Below are 18,661 nucleotides of genomic sequence, written 5' to 3' on the forward strand. Positions count from 1 at the left end.
CCCGAAGTGGTATCATTGTTAATGCCTCTGTCGCAAAGACAATCGGAACCCTTTCCATCTTCCTCAGAGGTAAACACAACACAGGACACTACTGCATTGGTTTTATAAGCAAATTCAACATTGACATATTTTCTATATTTATTTTAGTATCATCAACTTGTTAATATATTATTAGCATGATGGCTAACGCTAGCGGCCAATCTACTACTGTCCAAAGCAAGACATTTTTTTCACAATCTGGTAGATTGTGATGCAGTGTATATGTCCAGGGATTTTATTGTGAAAAAGAGAACGCAACCCGTAGGCAGACATTAAAAACGTGATATGAATCTACGTATTTGGGCTTAGAAGCATGAATAAAACCTAATGAGGTGATCTTTTATATTTGGGCAACCCATCTCAGTTTTTAACTAAAAGTGACAGCAGAAACAGCAGAGATGTAGATTTCAGTGACATTTGGCCATCCTAAGTATCAGCTCTTTCTGCCTGCAAAGGCCTGATCAAAATTGTGCGCCTGCTCCTCCATGACAGAGGCGTAGCGGTATCCTCAGCAGTCTAGTTTGACCTCTCCATTCATGTCTCTCCTGACATTCAGCCTCGTCTGAGTGTCTTGTTTCCAGTCATCAAACTGCGGAAGAGAATTTTACTCTCAAAGCAAGTTTAAAAATACCTTTTATTACGGCTGAAATAGTCATTTTGAAATGTCTGGATGAGATGTTGCACTTTAACATTGGAAACTCATACGACATATATAGTCAATACATTCAATATCACTTCATCACACCACTTTTGTTATTTTGTCTCAAGTGCAGAATTCAGGCTTATTTGTGAAGTGTCAAATTGATCAAAAGGTTGTTGAAACTTTATTGATCTCTTTATTGTGGAGACACAGATGGACAACAAGCTCCTAACATTTGTAGATTGGCAGTTTATGCAGCAGGTCTAGCTGCATTTTTGATGATCGATTTTTTGTTTAAAAATGTAATCCATTCTGTGGCTCCAGATCCCCAATGTTAGAATTTGAGTGATTTGTGTTCTGTTTAATTCTACTGTATACCCAATAATGTTTGGAAAGAACCTTTGGCTTTAAGAAATTAAAAATGTTACCATTTTCTGAATTGTTTTCAGGCAAAATGATTGATATGTGTAGTCTATTGTACACCCAACAATTTCTTTAAATCACAAGTCTAACAGTTCATCACACCTGACTTGTACCTTTGTTTAAAGGTGGGTTACTATTGAGGCCAAGTGAAAGCAGCAGCAACGTCCTGCAGGCTGAAAAACATTTGCATAATGAGAATTGTTAATTACTTTAAGATTAAGCACAGAGGCATGCACTCTGTAAGCCTCTGTATCAAATTAGTGTTTAGTGAAGGTTAAACCAACTCTCTTCTTCAGAGCTCCTCTCTAAGACGCAGAGGAAAGGCTGCGGCTCACTACACCGTCACATACAGCACCGAGTCATACGGCCATCAAAACTCTGTGATATTGTTTGACAAGGAACAGACTTCCAAAGGTGGCTGCTCGTTTCTAATATCCTCTTATCGCAGCTATTAATAACCATCACATGCTTGTGTTTAATTTTCTTATTTGAACCAGAGCTTCTGTCCAGAACAGTCTCGATAAGTGAGTGATTAAAAAAAAAAACATATGAAAAAAGGCAGTGTCAAATCAAGCTGCAGCACATCGACCTATTCAGCAAATGCTACTGCAGTGCTAAATCAAAATGTTTGTGGAGAATTTGGGGAAAAGGAAAATAAACTAGAAAATGCATTTCCTGCAGAAAATGCGTGCGAAGCCTGTAAACTGTGAACATTTATGGCTGAATTTAGCTGAAAATGCAGAAAAAGCTGAATGTGTTATTAGCTTAATGGTAGCTGCTTTTAGCAAAAAAAATGCAGAAAAAGCTTAATATTTCAAAGAAAAGGTTTAAAAAAAGGTATAAACAACAACATGTATAGCCTTGATGTCCTGAAATAGCTGAATAATGTAATAGTTGAATGTTTTCTGCAGCTGAAAATAGGCTGAAGGAGTTAAATATCAGATATAAGTAGTAGTGAATGAATTTGTATTAAGATGAGAAAAGAATGTAAAAAGGCTTGGGAAAGCAGAAGAATATTTGAACTGCAAACTTTTGAACTAACTTGATGGTGAATGATCTGTCGCCATGGCAACGGCATTTGATGACATCCCATAATACTCTTAAATGTGTTGATGGCTGCATTGTTACCAAACCTGTGAAGTTTTGGGCCATTTCGAGTATTTTCACTGAAGTTATGAGAAAACCGTGTTTCATGGTGAGCATTGTGTTGCCATGGCAACGGCATTTGAAGAAATCTCAAAACTGTCCTGGAGATGTCTTCACGGCTGGACTGTTAGCACACATGTGAAGTTTGAGCACTCTTTGAACATTTGCATAGGAGTTATAGTGACATCATATTTTATGGCGAGGGATGGAAACGGCATATGGTGAGATCTCAGATTTGTCGTAGAGCTGTTGAGGCATGGACCGGTGATATACAAGTGAAGATTGGGGGACGATTGGACAGTGTCGATTGGATTTACAGCCTCATGTTTCATGGCGAGTGGTCTGTCGCCATGGCAACGACATTTGATGACACCCCATACTACGCTTAGATGCATTTATGGCTGCATCGTTATCAAACCTGTGAAGTTCTGGGCTGTTTGGAGTATTTTCACTGAAGCTATGAGAAAACCGTGTTTCAAGGCGAGCATTGTGTTGCCATGGCAACGGCATTTGAAGAAATCTCAAGACTGTCCCGAAGATGTCTTCACGGCTGGACTGTTGAAGTCAGCTGCAAGTCAGTTGGAGTGATGACATCATCGTGTTCCATTGCACAGGTGTTTATATTTGAGCAAACGAGCTCTGTAGAGATCACAGGTTTCCATTGTTCTGAATGAGAGATGAAGGTCTTACATGTGAACGTTTTGTGGAAGAACCGTAACAGATATCTGTGAAATTTCAAAACGTGAAGCATGTCAACGAAGTTGAGTATCTGAAGTGTAATTTTTGTGTAGTTTCAGGTTAATATTGTGGCCTTTTTGGCAGTTTAACTAAAGGTGTGCGGCTGCTACCGTGAGGAAATATCTGCCTGAAATTACAATGGGCTTCAATGGAGGAATGTTGAACGTTTTTGTCACTTCATGCCCTCAAGAGGCATTTTGTCTAATATTTTTTCTTATTTTATTTTTATTTTCCAACCTAGGAGAGGTTTTCCTACGTTTTCCATAAAAAAATATGTCTGAGGAGTGTAGGGTTTGGGAAGTATGGCAAGTTTAAAACATTTTTGGGGGAGAATTTTGAGCTGTCCTGCACTCTGTTTTGAGATCAAAGCACTCTAGAGTTAACGAGCTGCTCCCATCCACTCTAATGTAAAAATCTAAAAAATGCCTCTCTACCAAGCTCCAAACTAAATTCAATATCTCAGAATGTTTAAAAGATATCAAAAGTAAAAGTCAAGTTTGAATAGCTGAAGGTCTTGTGGTCATTTGAAAGTTGGAATGAAGGGTCTGGCTGAAATTATGTGGAAGGAGATGCATTTGGCGCAAAGTGTAGGAAAACAGGATTTGAAGGCATCTCCCATTGACTTCAATGTTAAAAAAATTGTTTAAAAAGCTGAATATTTCAAAAAGTATGAAATATTTTTGAAAAAGTTGAAGGTTTCTTATCAATTGCTGAAAAGACTGAATAGTTTAATATTTGAATGGTTTCTGTAGCTGAAAGTAAGCTGAAGTTATGGAGAGCTAAAGTATTGGCTGATTTGAAGGCTCTTCCCATTGACTTCAATGTAAAAAAAAGAGTTTAAAAAGCTGAATATTTCAAAAAGTATGAAATATTTTGAAAAAGTTGAAGGTTTCCCATCGATTCCTGAACAGGCTGAATAGTTTAATATTTGAATAGTTTCTGTAGTTGAAAATAAGCTGAAGTTATGGAGAGCCAAAGTATTGGCTGAAATAAGTTTAAGGGGAAGAATAAAGTTTTGAAGTACTATAGTGGAATGCTGTAAACAGCATTCGCACTAATAATGGTGTTAAGGGACGAGTTGCGAAGTTTGGATGACACTAAAAGATAATCAAAAGTTTGGTAGCAGAGTCAACATTTAAGTGACTGTAAGACTTTGGCTTGAATGTGTATTTCTAACTCAACCTTTTATCCAATGTGTAACAACTGCAAAACCTGCTGACTCCGATAAAAAAAAATCTAGTTGATAAGAGGCACATGGGCTGAAATATCTGCTGATGGTGCAACGGTAACACGAGCAGATACATTTTTAATAAGGCTAACCGAAGACGAAATTGAACACCAAGCCCGACTGATAGATTGTGATCTAACTAACAGCCGTTTGCTTCATTCGGAGAGAAAGACTCACATTTTGGGATTTCATTTGTTTACAGGGATGAATACACTTTTTCTTGGGGAATTTTTTGTTTCACACAAACATTCTGTAATTGTGGTAAACTGTGTTATTTTTTTAAAATATATTTAGAACTTTGCCTCATGAACTCATTATTCGGTAACATCAAGATGTGTTATTCTTGTTTCTATCCACATGATTTTATTAGCATTTTCCATATGTGTATAATAAATCCTGGGTAGAAATTTCAAAAAATAAGATTTGTGCAAAAAGTCAAGGAAATATTCACATTAAGAAGCTAATCCAGAACATACTAACGAATACCTGAATATGAGAATTAGATGCATCATATATCTTGAAAATATACGTTCCCCTGCTAAGAGAATCAAAAAGCTCATACTAGACTGCACAATCATGGGACTTGAGTTTGTTCAGTAGGTGTGTCGTCTCCTGAGCTTTGTTTGATCAATGACTTTGTGAGGTGGGTCAGTTGATCCAGTGAGGATTGCTGGGTGTCAACATGCTCTACGACTCTTTCAATCTCTGTGTTTCCTCTCTATAGTTGGTGGGATTACGTTTTCTCCCTCAGTGACTCACACTGCAGTTTGCTGACTGCAGAGCACCCAGACTCATTTAGTCATCTTTAAGACTTGATTAGGTGCCAGTGATGTTCAGCGGGGTTAAAATGCTAAGTCACAGCTGATTTGAAATTGTTTGCATCTACCTGTAACTGCAGTTTAGTGTACATTTCTGAGATAGAGACGGATTCAAATTAACAAAAATGAAGGCAGCCTTAAAGTATAAACCACAGACTTGTGCTAATAATTTCAGAAAAAAATATTAAAACATACTCAATTGTCCCAGTAAGTTGTGCTGAGACACTGCAGATCATTTCAAGCCACTTGCAACTTAATTCCATACAGCATTAATGAACCCAAGGATTTTTTTAAATGTTCTTTCAGTGTATTTTCTCTGTCATTTATCACCAGTTTTGTTTGTACACTGATCAATAATTACATTTATTGATTAAATTCAAGCACAAACAGAATCATCAACGTTAAAGTTCTACCAGGACTTTCATACAAATATTTGAAAATTAATTTAATATCTTATACTTTAAGCTTTATATTTACTATAACATAGTAATTAAAGATCTAATGTTATTTAAAGTGGACCTATCATGCTATATTTGAATAATATATTGTAGGGCCATACCTATATAAAACATGTCTGTGAAGTCTTTTTTTCAAAATACCAAACAGATCATGCATTTTAGCCATGCCTCATTTCGCTCTATTTGCTGTATTCCAGCCCTATTTGCTGTATTCCAGCAAGGGCTGATTCTGTGGCAAATGAGCTGCAGCTGACCACGCCCCCCTGCAAAGGAGGGGGGCGAGGCACGAGCGTCATGTTTCCATGCTGTTACCATGCTGTTACCATGCTGTTACCATGCCACGGCAACCTCTCATTCCCTGATAGGTGGAGAGTTGCCCATATAGGCGGAGCTCCTTGTTTCTGATGTCAGAGATATTTCGAATCTGTATCAGTCTGTATCAGATACGTTGCAGCCCCGTTTTTAGAGATTTGGGTATGGCGGAAAAGAGAGAGGGTTGTGTTTTCTGACGGTTGGTGTGTTTCCTGACACACCGGGGGCACATATTCATGTATGAAAGATGTACAAAAGTGCATTTTGCATGATAGGTCCACTTTAAGTTGACTATTCTTATTTTTTGATTGTATTCGTTATTTCTATGACTTTATGAACTTTCTAATTTTATAAAATGCCGTCTCTTATTTTCCAGATGTCTTTTTTGTATTTGCTGGATTTAAGAACTTATTTTTTAAATAAATCCATTAGTGTATGAATTATATTCAGGAGCTCCAGGCTGCAGACTATGTGAGGAAGTAGTGATGTCAAAGCCGGAGCAGAACTTGGCATCAACCTATTAAAATCCACAATATTGCTGCTCTGTTTTAGATGTTCTCAAATTAGGAGCCTGAAAAAACAAATAGTCTCTATTTCCACCAAAAAGACCAGGAATTATACTTGCTTTTTTTCAGGCCTTCAGGTGTTTGTTTCCTGTCCTCAGCCTCTTTGCATAAAAAACATCAATGTGTTGAGGACTGGTCGATGGTTCTTCATTATTTAACAAGCATCTTTGAGTTCCTTCATGTAAACCGATAGGTTGTTTTGTTTGTGCTTAGTTCCCGAAGAGCTCTCGTGTTTCACTGCAGCCGAGCAGAGATAACAGTCTAAATATAGAGAAGGCTGCAGCAACTCTGGGGCCTGTGGGCTCGAGTCATTGTGCTCTCAAGAGTCGAAAAGGTTTCCTGAATCCTTTTATCCCTGAACTCTGTAGCCCACTGGTAGTCAGCATTATGACATACCAGCTAACAATGCAAGTCATGTAGATGATGGTTTTGCTACTGAAGTTAGAACTGCAAGATGGTGGAAAAGCCTGAACATTACTGTAACTTACCAAAAGGTGGATTGGTCAGGCTCTGCATTTCTCCCTTGCTCTCATCTTTTCAGCTTTCACACAAATATATCTGTCACTCTTCATAGGAATTCAACAGCAGGAATGTCTTTCAGGAGAGACTTTGAGAAAATATGTGCAATCCCAAATGTAACGGTATTGCATCTCCTCGAGCTCCATGACACCATTTTGTATATTCATATATTTTCTAATTGGTAGATGAAATTCCTGTCAGGAGCCAGTTCAAAAGAGGGAGAGACTGAATGTTACGTAAAACATTTTATTTGAATGTTACGTAAATGATACAAAATGAATCTCAAGTATGAAAGAAATGTACGCATATTTTTCTAAATAACACCTACATGTTGTGTGCCACTTCCAGAAACATGTATACACCTCCAGCTAGTTTAGGTTATGGGATGTTTAAGTATCTGCGTCACATTCAGACTGCTTAAAATGAATTTTGGTATCAACCTGGGTGTTATTCTTATATTTCTTTGGTGGTCTTGACAGTGTTTTACTCACCACAGTTAAACATAATAAGGAACATTTGCAAGGACAAAAGCAACGTGGGCAAGCAGCTTCAGGATCTTTGAAAAACTTTAGTGACAGAAATCTCCTATCTCTGTGTCTTTGAGTCAAATCAGACAGGCTAGCGCCCCTTGAAATCCATGTAGTTGTAAATAACTGTAATGAGAAGCAGAAATGTCTTGGCAAGCTTCTAGCTGACGTAGATACCTGTTCTAGTACTGTATATTGTGAGTATATTTTGATCTTAGAGGGGTCTTCATATAGATGTTAAGCTTCAGCTGTGAGCACAAGACTCCTGTTCGAAGGAGCCATCTCCAACTTTTCTCTGCCCTGACCTTAAAGTAATGATCTTATGGCAGTAATTGATGGTTTTGAGTTATTGATGTTAAAATACAAATCCTGCTGGTATAAATCAAACTGAATGCTAGTGTGGTTAATTGCTCTTCACACATCCCCAGCTGATTGTGACTGATTGAACCTTTTGCCTCCCACCTTTTTGCCGAATTGAGAAAACTCAGATGGGTTTTCTGTTTTCCCCTTACATCGCAATGTGCTGCTTTGATTTATTACCATTATGGCAGATGTGCAGTTTTTAAAGGGTATTACTTCATCACTATCTTGCTGAGTATGAAAAACGCTGAGAGAATCTCATCTTCTTTCCAAACTCTAATTAAATGTATAACCTTTTAAATACGGAAACTCATGACCGCTGTTTTTGAATGGTTTGGTTTAATATTATTAGAGTGTTTTATTACTCATTACTTTTAAAGAGATGATCATTCATTATTTCTTTCAGTCATTCATTAGAGTTCTGTCCAACCCTTAAGGTGCTGCAGATGTGCAAGGATGAAAGTTGAAGTACTTAAGGAAAAAAAACGATTGGATTTAATAATATAAAGTCAGAACCTTTTAATATATTTTAAGTCAATGTTTTATGAACAAACATGATTGCCAGGGAGAATTCAGTATGGATTCGATAGTTTTCTGACCAAATTGTATGTCGTAGGAAATTAGATGAAAGTCACTGTTTTCTTCCTTGGCAGATAACTCACCTGTAAGATATGTTTAAGTCATATTGAATGCAACATAATTTACAATGTTATTGGTTTGGAACCTCCACCCAGTAAGGAACAGCTACCTATATTGTAAATGTATTATCTTTTCGATTTACACACGGCATCTATTGCACGTCTGTCCGTCCTGGGAGAGGGATCCCTCCTCTGTTGCTCTCCCTGAGGTTTCTCCCATTTTTCCCTTTAAACTGTGGGTTTTCTCTGGAAGTTTTTCCTTGTACGATGTGAGGGTCTAAGGACAGAGGGTGTCGTATTGTCATACTGATATTCTGTACAAACTGTGAAGTCCACTGAGACAAATGTAACATTTGTGATATTGGGCTATATAAATAAACATTGATTGATTGATTGATTGATTGATTGATTGATTGATGGATTGATTGATTGATTGATTGATTGATTGATTGATTGATTGATTGATTGATTGATTGATTTTTTCTTTTTTAAATGATTTTTTTTTATGTGACCAATTTTTTTTATTGTTTATTTCCACAGATGGCCTCAGCAACAGCAACCTACGGGCAGAAGGAGTCTTCGGACCAGAACTTTGACTATATGTTCAAGATCCTCATCATTGGCAACAGCAGTGTGGGCAAAACCTCCTTCTTGTTCCGCTACGCCGACGACTCCTTCACACCGGCCTTTGTCAGTACGGTGGGCATCGACTTCAAAGTGAAGACCATCTACAGGAATGACAAGAGGATCAAATTACAGATCTGGGTAAGACATTTGTTGATGTATTTGGTTATGAGAAAAAATATGAACTCATTAGATTTTATTCAAAGGTTTAGGTCACTGTGCCCTCACAGGATTATTCAAGAACATTGGACATTTGGACTGACTGAAGCGTGGCGGAGGCATACGTCTGTGAGGCGGGCATTCTTGTTGTAGTGTTGTAAAAATACTGCAAACAACATTTCATAAGCTATTTGATCAAATGTTCACCGAAGCAGCAAGTTCTGTAAAACTGCCCCGTGGTGCAGTTTTATTATGCAAACTGTCCTCATGTTGCAGTAAACACACAGAGATCTGCTTCCTCTCTGCAGCCTGCTCATCCAGCTGACACTTGAATGCGTATAATACTCATTCAACTAATGACCAAAACTCAGCTTGTAAAATAGGAGCAAACGGGGCGGTGTTTGTTGCATCAGAACTGTGTTGTCCCCTGAGGGCTCAGCAGTAAACAAAATCACACAGCAGAGTAAAGACAGGCTCCCCGAGGAACCGCATCATGTTGTAGATCATAACATCAACCCTACAGAAAGTGGACGTTCTGCAGCAGACAGATGGTGTGTGTGTGTGTGTGTGTGTGTGTGTGTGTGTGTGTGTGTGTGTGTGTGTGTGTGTGTGTGTGTGTGTGTGTGTGTGTGTGTGTGTGTGTGTGTGTGTGTGTGTGTGTGTGTGTGTGTGTGTGTGTGTGTGTGTGTGTGTGTGTGTGTGTGTGTGTGTGTGTGTGTGTGTGTGTGTGTGTGTGTGTGTGTGTGTGTGTGTGTGTGTGTGTGTGTGTGTGTGTGTGTGTGTGTGTGTGTGTGTGTGTGTGTGTGTGTGTGTGTGTGTGTGTGTGTGTGTGTGTGTGTGTGTGTGTGTGTGTGTGTGGCCCTGTTGTCAGCTTTTGCCAGGTCTTGCCTCTGGTAAGGGAGACAAGCTCAGCCAATCAGAGCACGAGAAAATGGATGACTGGGTGCTCTCCCCTCCCCCATTACTACAACATCTCACCCGAGTACATACCCTCCTCCCTCCGCACACACACATGCACACACACTCATATACATAAAATCCCAACCCCCATCTCTTAGCATTTCTCTCAGCTGAGCCTCCAGTCCAGTAAATATAAAAATGGTTAGTCATGACCTCAAAAGTGATTTTAAAATGTATTTATTTTTGTATTCACAGTGTGATTTATGCATTTGTGTGATAAATAGCTAGATAGATACATATATATATATAGATACATAACGCCAATTTTCACAACTTTATCTTTGTTTCAAATCTCATGAAGAACCCAAAGATGAGTACTCCAAAGTGTTGAACATTCCTCACATGTTGGTTTAGAGCTGAAGCTCTCATCCTGGGCCGACTGCAGCACATTGAGTGGATGAGCATAAACTGAACTGATTAGGATCATCAGTATTGAAATGTGAGCGCTGCAGCACTCTAAAAATAGATGAGTGTGTGTGATAAAGTAAATATACACTAATGAGTCCAAGAAATAAAATAAAAACAAAATAAGTCTATCCGTGTAAGTATTTGTTGTATTTGTGTGTGGGGAGTTTATGTTATTGCATAAAGCTTAGATGCTTCAACGTAAGTGTAATTCCCAAGAAAGGTATGCTGAATTTGGTATGGGTCTTCAAAATTAATATGAATAGAAGTAGAAATGACAGCAAGCCCTAATTCATAATTAGTATAATAAACCGATAGTAGATACAGTGGTTGAAGCAGACAGTCCACGTCAGTCTTTTGCTTTGCTGATCTCCACTGACGGCAGAGTGATGCTGTTGGACCGGAAGCATCTCGGCTGGGTATCAGAACACAGCAGGCTTTAATTCCCTGGGCATTCATTATGGCTTAGCACTGACATTCAATATCACCTGAGCCATGGCCAAGCAAAGACAAAGAGAGAGAGCCCGAGGGAGGTCGAGGCAGGTTCAATGCAAAGCATGCGGGTGGAAATAAGGACAAGAAGAGGAGTCGATTATTTAAAGAACCACAAGAGGCTAATTCAGTCTGATACGATGAATGTTTAGGCTTTTTTAGGCTCAAGTACACCTTGAACTAAGACAGGGAACCAACATTTGTTTTTTTAGGGGGGCTGGATTTTGACATATACGTTATTGAATATTTTCCCCAGTGTGTTTACTCAGGTTATACTGCAATCTGCAAACAGTCTGCCTTTGTAAAGACACTTTGACATCATACAGTTAATTTGTAAATGTTCTGTATTGTGTTTGTTTCTCTGAAGACTTTAAAAGTGTATCATCATTGCTGCTGTTGTTTTTCCAGGACACGGCAGGTCAGGAGCGTTACCGCACCATCACCACGGCCTACTACAGAGGAGCTATGGGCTTCATCCTCATGTATGACATCACTAATGAGGAGTCCTTCAATGCCGTCCAGGACTGGTATGTTATTGTCTTGATAAGAAAAAGTGTAATAGTAATACCTCAGATTTAAGGACACATTCGTCTCAGTATTTGAGTTTCCTCTCTGACTGCTGGCTGTTTGATTCCCAGGTCGACTCAGATTAAGACGTACTCGTGGGACAACGCCCAGGTGCTGCTGGTAGGGAACAAGTGCGACATGGAGGACGAGCGAGTGGTGGCCGGAGAGAGAGGCCGACAGCTCTCTGAACACCTGGGTGAGTTCACGGGGTACACACACACACAAACACACACACACACTTCATATCTCTGACTCATTGTTATGTACTTACCTGAACTGAAACGATAGACAGACACTTTGGCCGGCTTGTGTTTCTATATGAAACATTACAAGATCAACTAGGTTCATCAACATAAACCATTTGGAAACATGAATACAAAAATAAAATAATCTAATAGATAACAGGATATTTCACTGTTTTCTAAAACAACAATTCATGGTTAAGATTTCACCAGCTGAACCCATTACTACATTTAAACTATGAATATCCACAGATGACCACATCTCCTTTTAGAGACTCTACAGGTGTAAAGGGACAGATCCTTCACTTATAGATATCACCCTGACACTTCCCCTGTTGATCAATAGTGTTACATTTAAATTAATTATTATTTAGGCATTATCTTAATAAATGTGTTCCTGCTCATACATCTGAACATTGGATAAAGCCAGGTTCAGTATTCTTGTTTCATTTTGTTGAAGAAATTGAGTCAAAGGTTTTTACAGAAGGATGTTTGGATATCTATAAAATGTTCAATAAATAGGAATGAATGATATTTGAACAAACTCCTTAAAAACCTTCAAATTATAGATAAAACTGTAAGTAAGGAAGTGCCAATGAAGAGTTTTGAAACAAACCACCTTGAAAGATATGTATTGTATTTCATACAAGGAACAAAAGACACAACAGATGAAGAAGCAAAAATCTTACTAATTTATATCACCAAACAATTTCCCCAGTTGATTACTTACATTAAGACAAATACTTAATCTATTAATGGTTAGAACATGTTATGAAACATTTGCAAATGAGGTATTATATGATGCTAACTTTGATTGAATTCAGGATAAATATATTTGCACAAATAAACACCTGGGGCCTCATTTATAAAGGGATATACGCTCAAAAAATGGCGTACGCCAGTTTCTACGCAATGTTTGCGATTTATAAAATACTAATTTGACGGGAAAACGTGCGGTCCTCCACGCAAACTCTAACCCATGCGTACGCACTAAGCACAAAAACGGGAGAGACGAGAAACTGCGACACCGTTGGCAGAAGGAAGAATGAGAGAAATATGTGGAAATAATACCATAAACAAAATGTTACCTCTCATTTATCATATGAATAATTCATTTTCAAACATTGATTAAAGCCAATCTTAAAATGATTTAACAAACGCCTGTTTGAGACTCCTCAGTGCACACAAAAACATAACTTGGAGAAATAAATAAATACGGATATGTTATTTAAAACCACCTCGAATATGTTGTGTTAATGTTATGAAATGTTTTCTCATAAATGATGCGGTTTTGCATTTCTATAGGTTGTACGAGCATGGTTTTATATACTACCATGTTTAATCATGTTGTATGCCGTTTGCTAAGACTTGATAAGTCGCTCGTAAAACACAGGAGGTATGGAAACTAAGAACACCATATGTGGTCAATTGTACAGCTAATATAACACAACACATTAGTTGTATTTCCTTTAACTGGTGGATATAGAGTTGCTGCAGTGGAGACGCTGCGCACAGCTGATCGACAGCTGGGACACAAACCACCAAATACTAAAACATAATTCAGATCCAGTCGTCATGACTACACTCCGGAGGGATTCCCCGATCATTTCTTACAGTTTCTCATCAAGGGGGTGTCTCCTGTACAAACACACTGCCTGAGGAAGGCTATGTGTATTTTTTTTGTCATGAACCTTTTTCGGACCACTTATTTCTTTATTTTGGTGACGATCCGACCTCCATGCTGCTACTCTGGTTCAAACTGCATCCATCAAACAATATGATTTATCTCGACCTCCCCAAAATAACCAACATCTTGCACGGTGTGAGATGTCTTTTTTAGCTGTTCTGTCGTCATTTCCTGCGATCTTCTTCATGCAGTCAGTCAGAATGAATGAATGGGCGTTTCTTTGACTATTTATAGGCAAATATGGGCGTTACGTGAAGCCCGCAAAAGCTGCACCGCATTTCGAATCGATTGTGATTTATAAAGGGAAACCGGCGTAGAAAGTGCTACGCAATGTTTGGTGAATCGGAAAATGTCGGAAAATGTCTACTCTGTACCTATTTTTTGGATTTCTACTACGTAAGCAACCTTCCCACGTGAATCCTACGCACAGCGTTATAAATGAGGCCCCTGATTATGTATTTTGGATGTTTTCTCTCCACCATTCTGAAAGAAGAAGCAAAATAGTCCAAAAACAGTGAATGAAGAAACATTATGTTGTGATGTATTGTCTTGCCTTCAACCTCTCTGACACTCTTTCTGCCCCGCCTTCCAGGTTTTCAGTTCTTTGAGGCCAGCGCCAAGGACAACATTAATGTGAAGCAGACCTTTGAGCGGCTGGTGGACATCATCTGTGAAAAGATGTCCGAGAGCCTCGATGCCGGAGATCCCGCTGTCACAGGTGCCAAACAGGGGCCCCAGCTGACAGAGCAGCCCGCTCCTCCTCACCAGGACTGTGCATGTTAAAGCTGGCTACTCCCCCAAAAACCCTTTTCCTGCCTCCTCCTACTTGTCCTCCCTCAGCAGGACCCCGGGGCCTCGGGTCAAATACTACCATCACCTGTTTTACTCACTTCCTGCTTATTTCTGTAACCTAGTAAGGATCATTGGCTGACGGACACAAGAACCAGGTTTAAAAGTTTCTGAAATGATGCTAGTCGACCAGTAGGCTACTAGCTGCATGTTTCCGTATGGTTCCTATTCATAAAAGATCTTAAAGGTAGGTTTTTGATCAGTGCAGTCTGACGCCAAAGCAAGTTCAATCGAGTGTTTCATACTCTTTATAAACCTGGTTCTTGAAGGTTCCCGACCCATCTTCCTTTGTCTCCCTGTTCCTCAACGTGGTTTAAAAAGAAGGATTTGACGGCGACCGTCCTCAGAGTGCCATTTAAATCCTTCCGATGTTTACAGTTCTTTGTTTCATGTCAGTCAAATGTCTTGAAAATATGTCAGTGGATTAATGTGGGAGGGGTGATCCAGCTGAAATCTGCTCCACTCTGATGTGTTACATTTCTTTCATGATTCTGGATGCACAGTGAATCAACATACATGGGTCTGTGTGCTATTCGTCGATTCAGCTGGTATCTAAACATAGCTATTGCAGGTATGAGCAAGTGCTTTGTTTTCATTATCCATCTGAGCCTTTTCATTTGGCCTTTTTTTATGTTTTTGTATTCTGGTGCCCCATTTATTCTTTCGGGACTGGGTGGGGAAAATATAAACAAGTTAGAGATACGCAAAAAAATTAAGAGACACGTTTTATTTAATTATATTTATTTCAAATGTACATATAAATGTTGTGCAATATATATATAATATCTACAGGTATGCATTTCTTGAAATGAATTAAAAAAGGTATGAAATTCTATGAGGATAGTATCAAATATAGGAGGTCTGTGTTGTTTGGTTTGTTTGGATGATGTGTGGAATGGTGTGCACCCTCGGCAGCTCCTCCGTGAGCCGTTTCATTTTCATGTCCCTTTTGTCTCATGCTGCCTTTCGGAGAAGTCAGAAATTCAAACTTCCCTCTCAGAGAAACACCGGGAAATTACCCTTTAAGTCTGAATATAAATTGGAAACTTGCAACTATGTTTATCATCCTCCAAATCCACTCGGTGTACTGTTACAAGTGAAGAACTTTAAAATGGCTCTAATATTAAAAGAAAGAAAACGTTGAGGCATTTTGTCACAACTGCCTTAACATTACAGAAAATGTTCAACTGTAAGGAAAAACATTTTGTGTAGCACAGTTGGGCTGGCTAACCATGCTACTTATTGACATCAGGGTATTAGGCAAAGAAAATGCAGCAGTTGATGCAAAGCATTTAAGATGAAATTATGTGAAAACTTATATTTTTACCATCTTTCCATAATCTTAAACATTTCCTCATTCTCTAGAATTTGATGGAATGGGTTTGGAGGATGCAAAAAATCTGTCTGTTATACGTATGGTGTTTTGCCTTTATCTGATAGTTTCAAGGGAGTGAAAGAAAACATCAGGAGAGACTAGAATTACATGTGACACACAGTACAGACAGAGATCAGCGACTTCATGCTTCCTGCTTAGTGACAAACAGCCCAACAGTAAGCAGCTTCTTCAAAATCAGTATTAAAGCATCTGTTTTTCTGTTTGTTATCGCCAGCGCTCAGTCTTCAGGTGAAGAACAAACAGAACTGTTAAACAAGAATCAAATAGCTGGAGGCTGAAATGTTCACTGTTTTCTAACAAGTCAATGCAGGATTTAAATATTTTGTACGGAGATATTCTTGATTCCAACCCTGTGTAACGGCCACATTTCTTCTCACAGCTGTTTATAAGCCTACTTAACATCTCTCATTCTGGTTGCGGAATTCCCCCCTACACCAACACTTGTTTAAATACAATTTCAACAGTTAGAACTGGTTTGCCAGGTGCTCCTACTTTTCACTTCACCAAAGATTGCTTTTAGGAGACCAGGATGAGCAGTGTGATCAAGTTTAAAACTGTATTAAAACAGCTGCTGCTTGGAGGACTGAAGTGAACGCTGGTCATTTAGAAATAATTATGTCGCTATCAGAAATGTTGAATTGCTTTAGTTTTCAGTAATAACAGATATCAAGGAGAAGAGAGGGCAAAACATTGTAAAAACATGATGGTAGTCAAAGTCTAATTCAGAAAAGCATTTATTTTTCAGAGTAATTGTTGCATTAGTTATGTATTACAGTAAGTGTGGCATACAAACCTGAAATCACAGTCAAGACACTGACTGAAAGGTCAATGAGGTCCCTGGTAAAGTGGCCCTTTAATGTATTTACTATTATAAAAAGGGAGTGAACATCACGACAAACCTGGGAGAATAATTTTATCCTGCGTATGTTTTACTTCTTACTGGATGTGACTGTTTCTTTTCGGGTAAAATCGAAACTTTTAAACTGTTCTCCTTTCTAATATGTCTTCCTCTCTATATAAACCAGATCTGTAAATACTGTCCCTTTGAGTCATATATGTGGATTGTGTTGTATCGACTCAGGCTTGCAACACAGAAATAAAAGAGGAAAAAAAAGACAGTAAAAAACCTAAAACCACACAAAAGAGCCATGTTGTTCTGTATCTGCATTCATTAGGCCTTCATTGTTAATGAATGTGTCACTCTGTTACAAAAGCAATACACAATACAGCATCTACACAAACAAATGAAATGCCATCAAGCTTGTTAGAATTTGCAGACTTTAGATCTTCTACTCGCACGCAGGAACATGTACTTTATTTGGTCTCGTGTCACTGGCTCTTTACATCCTCCTCAGTTTGGGCCAGAGAGAATATGCTGTGGATGTTTTTATCTGTACTTTGTGGTAAAACAATAAAAAGTTACTAACAATCAGTTGATTCTTGTTTTTGAAGATGTACATTTGAGGGTAAATGGACCTAAATTAAAGTTAAAATCTCAAAATAAACTGATATCATACAGTGTTATTGTATATTATGATAATATGAATATTGTTTTTGACGATTAGATTGTTCTCTTATCGACAGCCTTAAGATGTCCCACTTTTCCTTTATGCTGAACAATTATGTAGGAATATAAGCGTGACAAGAAGAATAGTTTCTTACAAGGAAAATTCAAACAAGATGTACTCAGTCACATTTGGGCATTGTGCTTCTGACATCAAATAGACTAACCAGGTGAATTCTTGCAAACTATGATCCAAAGTGACTTGTTTATTAGGGGTTTCCAACCAGGGGCGGACTGGGGAGAAAAAGTGTCCCGGGGATTAATTGACAGACAGGCCCACTTAATGCGTGGCATTTATCGGCCGGCCGGCGACGAAAGTATGTTAATTAACAAAAAACCCTATGCATTTAATGTTATTTTGGGCAATTATTCATATAGTAATCACATTACCTTAGCCCTTGAGTTGCCTAGAGCAAAATAGTTACAGCATATATTTAGCGATTTTAATGTTAACAGATCATTGATGCAATAACATTTTGACCCAATTTGCCTGACTTGACGCATGGAATAAAACATGGGCGTAGGAAGCATCCTCAATGTGGGTGAGACAATTTAACAGGGGGTGTGGGCAGGTGGTGGACCTCACCTCCTCTAGGGGGGTCCGGGGGTAAGCTCCCCCGGGAAGAACTTTTTTTAAATGTTGAAGTTAAATGCATCATTCTGGTCCATTTTGAGAGCAAAATTAGGGACTAAATCTATGGCAGTCAGTAGGGGCTTGGACTGTGAGCCGTAGGGTCGCCGGTTCAAGTCCCCAACCAGACCTATTTGGAGTGTGGCCTTCTACTTGGAGAGCAAGTGGAAGCAAAAGTGACTGCACCCAAAACAATAAACCTGCTAGCTAACTAGCCTAAACTCAGTAACAGAATGTGAGCAACACGTTCTTCTCCACAGCCGCGTGACCTCTGAGTCAGACATCACTTCCCCCTTTTCTATCCTACGGGTAGAGCCGTACAGCCACTCCCCCTGAACCTTGTTGTAACAACATAATACACTTTTTGGGGATGCAGCTTGGGATGTGAGGACATGGCTTAGAAAGGGCGTGTCGCCTTCTGTCCTGCCAGTGTTGGCAGGACATTAATTAAAATGTCGAACTCGGACTTCATTTTAAAGACATTTCGGCCAGGGGTGTAGAGCTATATTTGTTTAAGCACCGGATTGGCAAAACAGGAGAGTGTGTGCACCAGTCTGCCTTGATCTATGTATTCATGTCTGTGACTCTCACAGTATCTGCTGCCCACACAACCCAGTCTCACGGCATTTCGTGTTCACCAACACGATGTTTTATCTATTGATTCGTGTTCACC

The 18,661-nt window shown here is 38.9% G+C and overlaps 1 protein-coding gene across 1 annotated transcript in view; it reads left to right on the forward strand.

The window, feature by feature from the left end:
- rab3ab (RAB3A, member RAS oncogene family, b) overlaps positions 1-17,225 on the forward strand; it is a 56,708-nt gene extending 39,483 nt beyond the window's left edge. The window contains exons 4-7 of the mRNA XM_034080690.2: positions 8,953-9,177; positions 11,461-11,579; positions 11,691-11,815; positions 14,141-17,225. Of these exons, the coding sequence (XP_033936581.1) occupies positions 8,953-9,177; positions 11,461-11,579; positions 11,691-11,815; positions 14,141-14,331 (660 nt within the window). The 3' untranslated portion in view covers positions 14,332-17,225. The remainder of the gene's footprint in view (positions 1-8,952; positions 9,178-11,460; positions 11,580-11,690; positions 11,816-14,140) is intronic.
- The last annotated feature ends 1,436 nt before the right edge of the window (positions 17,226-18,661 follow it).

Source organism: Pseudochaenichthys georgianus, chromosome 4 (genome assembly GCF_902827115.2).
Source record: "Pseudochaenichthys georgianus chromosome 4, fPseGeo1.2, whole genome shotgun sequence".
NCBI lineage: Eukaryota > Metazoa > Chordata > Actinopteri > Perciformes > Channichthyidae > Pseudochaenichthys > Pseudochaenichthys georgianus.